This window comes from Scylla paramamosain, unplaced genomic scaffold, assembly GCF_035594125.1.
Source record: "Scylla paramamosain isolate STU-SP2022 unplaced genomic scaffold, ASM3559412v1 Contig31, whole genome shotgun sequence".
Lineage (NCBI taxonomy): Eukaryota > Metazoa > Arthropoda > Malacostraca > Decapoda > Portunidae > Scylla > Scylla paramamosain.
The window spans coordinates 745001-750000 of record NW_026973696.1 but is presented as its reverse complement, the minus strand read 5'-3'; the positions used below and the strand labels follow the sequence as shown (position 1 = coordinate 750000).

At 43.1% G+C, this 5000-nt stretch overlaps 1 protein-coding gene and 1 long non-coding RNA gene across 5 annotated transcripts in view; one reads left to right on the top strand and one right to left on the bottom strand.

The window, feature by feature from the left end:
- The window catches only part of LOC135097784 (equilibrative nucleoside transporter 1-like), a 53193-nt gene that overhangs the window by 38771 nt on the left and 9422 nt on the right, over positions 1-5000 (top strand). For all 4 annotated transcript variants that reach the window (XM_063999833.1, XM_063999831.1, XM_063999834.1 and 1 more), the window contains 3 exons: positions 2967-3048; positions 3556-3692; positions 4983-5000. The exon at positions 4983-5000 is cut by the window's right edge and continues 128 nt beyond it. In XM_063999833.1, the coding sequence (XP_063855903.1) occupies positions 2967-3048; positions 3556-3692; positions 4983-5000 (237 nt within the window). The remainder of the gene's footprint in view (positions 1-2966; positions 3049-3555; positions 3693-4982) is intronic.
- On the bottom strand, positions 244-643 carry LOC135097786 (uncharacterized). Its single transcript, XR_010266119.1, has 3 exons — positions 576-643; positions 475-504; positions 244-402 (listed from the first exon to the last, which is right to left on the bottom strand). It is a non-coding gene; the product is annotated as an uncharacterized LOC135097786 (long non-coding RNA).

The following is a 5000-nucleotide window of genomic DNA, read 5'->3' as shown; positions in this document are numbered from 1 at the left end:
CACCTGTTTAGCACCTGTGTAGTTAATTATTAAGGTGTTGTGTGTGTGTGTGTGTCATCGTCTCTCAATCATTATAACACCTGCAAGAATTATTTAATGAGAACACATTTGCAAACTTTAATGAACACACCTGAGACTGATTGTAACACCTGCAAATGTTAATTGAGCCACAGAACACCTGAGAATTTTGATATTTGCACCTGGAAAAGTTAAATACCACTTAAGATCAATATTGCACTGGAAAATCACCTTGACATCACTTGAAAAACAGAATTACCACTTGAAAACACATGACAAACTTAATTAAATGCCTGAAAACACTTGAAGAAAATTAATAAATACGTTAGAGACTTAATTAACACCTGAAAACTGGAAATACCACTTGAAAACACTTCAAAACACCTTTGACACTTAATTAACACTTGAAAAATACCTTCAAAACTGAAATACTACTTGAAAAATACTTGAAAATACCTTTGAGACTTAATTAACATTTAAAAACACCTTGAAAACTGGAATACCATTTGAAAACACCTGAAAACATCTTTGAGACTTAATTAACACTTGAAAAATACCTTGAAAACTGAAATACTACTTGAAAAACACTTGAAAACACCTTTGAGACTTAATTAACATCTTGAAAACTGGTATAAAACTTGAAAACACCTTTGAAAATTGATTACCAATTAAAAAAACACTTGAAAGTTTAATTATCACTTGAAAAAACACTTGAAAATTTTTAATCATTACCTGAAACACCTTTGAAACTTAATTACCACTTAGAAAGAAAAAAAACACTTGAAAAACACTAACAATTCTAAAAAAAAAGACCCAGAACTTAAAAAAAAAAAATTACCTGGAATTTATCGGAAAAAAAAAATTATTTCACCTGGAACGACTTTGCAAACACTTGAGCGCACCTGTCACCCACTTAGCACCACCACCACCACCACCACAAGCCACTGGAACCACCTAGTACCACCTGGAATCCTGGAATCTGCACTTTCACCCTGTACTGGAATCTGGAATAACCTGGAATTGTGTGGCAGCATTTAGAAGTGTCTGAGTTGAAATATCTCTGCTTATCACTTCAATACTCCAACTGTCACTATTAAAATACACTTGAAACACACTTATAAACACTTAAACACATCAAAACACACTCAAAACACACCAAAACACCCCAAAACACACTCAAAACCACTCTAAACATCCCAAAGCACACTTAAACACACCAAAACATACCAAAACACTAAAATACACCAAAATACACTTAAAACACACTCAAAACACACCAAAACACACTCAAAACACACCAAAACACACCAAAACACACTTAAACAAATTCAAAACACTCCCAAACACACTTAAAACACCCTCAAACACACCCAAACACACCCAAACACACTCATAATACTCCCTAACACACTCAAAACACACCCAAATATCCCAAATTACCTCAAACACCTAAAAATATCCCAAATATATCTTTGTAAAACACTTAAGCACAAACATGGCTACTCATCACTAAAACTCAGCCACCCATCTCTTAAACACAAGCATATCCCATTTAAAACACCCATTCCTACACCTCTGTTCCTGTCCATTCCAGCTCCACTCAGCTTTTCCCCCATTCCTGTGCATTCCAGTCAGTTCTGCCCTATTCCAGCTCAATTCCAATCTCTTTTGCTGTATTCCTGTTAAATTCCAGTCAGTTTTTGCCCATTTCCACCCATTCCTGTTAGTTTTCTCTCTATTCCCACCCCATTCCAGTCTTGCTTCCCTCTATTTCCAGTCTGCTTAAACCCATTCCAGCCCCATCTACCCCAATTCCAGTACCCCCCAATTTCTCCCCATCTCAGCCTGTCACTGCTACACCCACCTTTAAAACACTGATCCAAACACCCCTTTAACTGCCTCCACCCCCCTCACTCACACACCCCAAAAGACACCCCTCAACACACACACACACACACACACAAAGATACCCATAAACACACCTAAAATATTTTAAAACACACAAAAAACACTAAATACACATCTAAACACATCCAAGACAGCTTCAGACACACTCAAAACACACCCAAACACCCCAAAACTTATCCAAAACACCGCATAACTTACCCAGACACCCCCCCAGCACCCCCAAACACCCCACCATGCCTCTCTCAGACACCAGTTACCGCCGCCTCAGCCCCACCATCAACATGTACAGCGAGGAAGGCACAGGGGACTCGGGCCCTGACAGACACTACAACAGGGACCACACTGGGGACTACCTGGCACCCTTAGCTTCTGTAGAAGATCTGTCCCGTGTCAACACCCCTGGCGGATCACCCTCTCCACGACCCCGCCAGCGTCACCCCCGCCCTTGAGGACCCCAATTGGGAGCCCCCGGAGGACCCAAGCCTTGCTACACCAAGGAACATTGCTGAAGTCACACTTGAGCCCGGAATCTTGACACCCCTTCAAGATTCCGAGCCGTTTAGCGTAGGGCCGCCCGACAGGTTTGTTTTGGGTGTGTGTGTAGGTTTGTACGGTTCCGCTGGGTTGGGGAGGGTTGTTTGGGGAGGTGTGGTGTCAACTATTTGGTTCCAGAGAGGCTTGGTTCATGTTTGTGTAGGTTTGGTAAGTGTGTGTTTGATTTATATATATCTTTGTTCATGTGTTTGTTGGTTTTTATCTTATTTTCTTATCTTCTTCTTCTATTTGCCTTTCTTCTTGTTCTTCTTCTTCTTACTCTTGTTTTTCTTGTTATTCTTTTTCTAATTCTTCTTCTCTTTCTGCCTCCTCCTTCTCCTTCCCTCTTCCTTCTCCTCCTCTGTCTTTTCTTATCCTTCTCCTCCTCCTCCTCCTCCTCCTCCTCCTCCTCCTCCTCCTCCTCCTCCTCCTCCTCCTCCTCCTCCTCCTCCTCCTCCTCCTCCTCCTCCTGCTCCTCGTCCTCCTAACCTCTCTCCTCTTTCCAGGTACCGCCTTGTGTTCCTGACCTTAGTACTGCATGGAGTCGGAACACTGATGCCTTGGAATATGTTCATCACTGCCAAGAACGTACGTAGAGAGAGAGAAAGTGAAAGAGAGAGAGAGAGTGAGAGAGAGAGAGAGTGAGAGAGGGGAGTAGGTAGCGTCAGTTTCGGATAAAAATTTGCTTCCTAGTTTTGTCATGAGAATTTGGATCACGTGAGGGTATTGTGAGAGAGAGAGAGTGAGAGAGAGAGAGAGTGAGAGAGAGAGAGGAGTGGGTAGGTGTCAGTTTCAGAGAGAGAGAGAGAGAGAGAGAGAGAGAGAGAGAGAGAGAGAGAGAGAGTTGTATTATCAATCATTCCCTTTTCATTCTTTATTTCTTATTTTTGTTATTATTATTTTGTGTATCATTGAAGTGTGTGTGTGTGTGTGTGTGTGTGTGTGTGAGAGAGAGAGAGAGAGAGAGAGAGAGAGAGAGAGAGAGAGAGAGAGAGAGAATTAAACTAATCTATCTTATATGAATTACATCTCTCTCTCTCTCTCTCTCTCTCTCTCTCTCTCTCTCTCTCTCTCTCTCTCTCTCTGTCTGTCCAGTACTTCGTTGAATACAAGCTGGCCACTGCAGACGAGGACCTGAACACCTATGCCACAAATTTCCTACCCTACATCGGATACGCCTCGCAGATTCCTAATGTTATATTCAACTGGCTCAATATTTTCATTCAAATGGGGTAAGTATGGGGGTGAAGGGGGGTGAGCGGCACATCTCAGATTGTTTGAGGTTTGTGTGTGTGTGTTTGGGTGTGTGGTGTTGTCTGGGTGTGTGTGGTGTGTGTTTGGAGGTGTATAGGGGTGTGTGGGTGTGTTTAACGGTGTTTTGAGGGTGTTTTGGGTTGTGTGGTGTTGTCTGGTGTGTGTGTGAGTGTGTTTGCGGGTGTGTGGTGTTGTCTGGGTGTGTGTGTGTGGGTGTGTTTGAAGGTGTTTGGAAGTGTAAAGGAAAAGAAATTAATAATGACTGATAAATGAAGGAATGACAGAGAGAGAGAGAGAGAGAGAGAGAGAGAGAGAGAGAGAGAGAGAGAGAGAGAGAGAGAGAGAGAGAGAGAGATGTTTAGAAGAAGGAAGGAAGGAAGGAAAAGATTGAGAAACTGTAGAGAGAATGAATAAAAATATGAGAGAGAGAGAGAGAGAGAGAGAGGAGAGAGAGAGAGAGAGAGAGAGAGAGAGAGAGAGAGAGAGAGAGTACCTTTAATTACTATGGGGAAAAAGAAAATGAAGTTAGATTTTTAAAGATAATTATTTTTTTTCTTCTTAATTAAGGGTGAACTAATTGTCTTCCTCCTCCTCCTCCTCCTCCTCCTCCTCCTCCTCCTCCTCCTCCTCCTCCTTGTTTTTATGTCTTTGTTTTTCTCTTCTCGCTCTATTTCCTTGTTTAATTGCCTTCCTCCTCCTCCTCCTCCTCCTCCTCCTCCTCCTCCTCCTCCTCCTCCTCCTCCTCCTCCTCCTCCTCCTCCTCCTCCTCCTCCTCCTCTATGACTTGATTTTCTCCTCTTTCTCTTCCTTTTATCTATCACCTCTCCTCCTCCTCCTCCTCCTCCTCCTCCTCCTCCTCCTCCTCCTCCTCCTCCTCCTCCTCCTCCTCCTCCTCCTCCTCCTCCTCCTCCTTTTCTTCCTCTTCTTCCTTTTCCTCTTCCTTCCCCTTCCACTTATTCACCTCTCAATCTCTCTCTCTCTCCTTTTTCCTCTTCCTCCTCCTCTTCCTCTTCCTTCATTTATCCATCTCTTACTGTCTATATCCTCCTCTTCCTCTTCCTCCTCCTCCCATAACCCCATTCCTCCACCTATCATTTACCTCTTACTCTCTCTTCTCCACCCTCCTCCACCTCTTCCATCTCCTACTCATCACCATTTCACCCCCAAACACTTCTCCACTAATCCTACCCATTTGCTCCACTTCTAAACCTATACCTCCATCTCCATTCTCTCTCTCTCTCTCTCTTTTCCACCTCTCCTCCACACAGGGGCAACCTGACGACTCG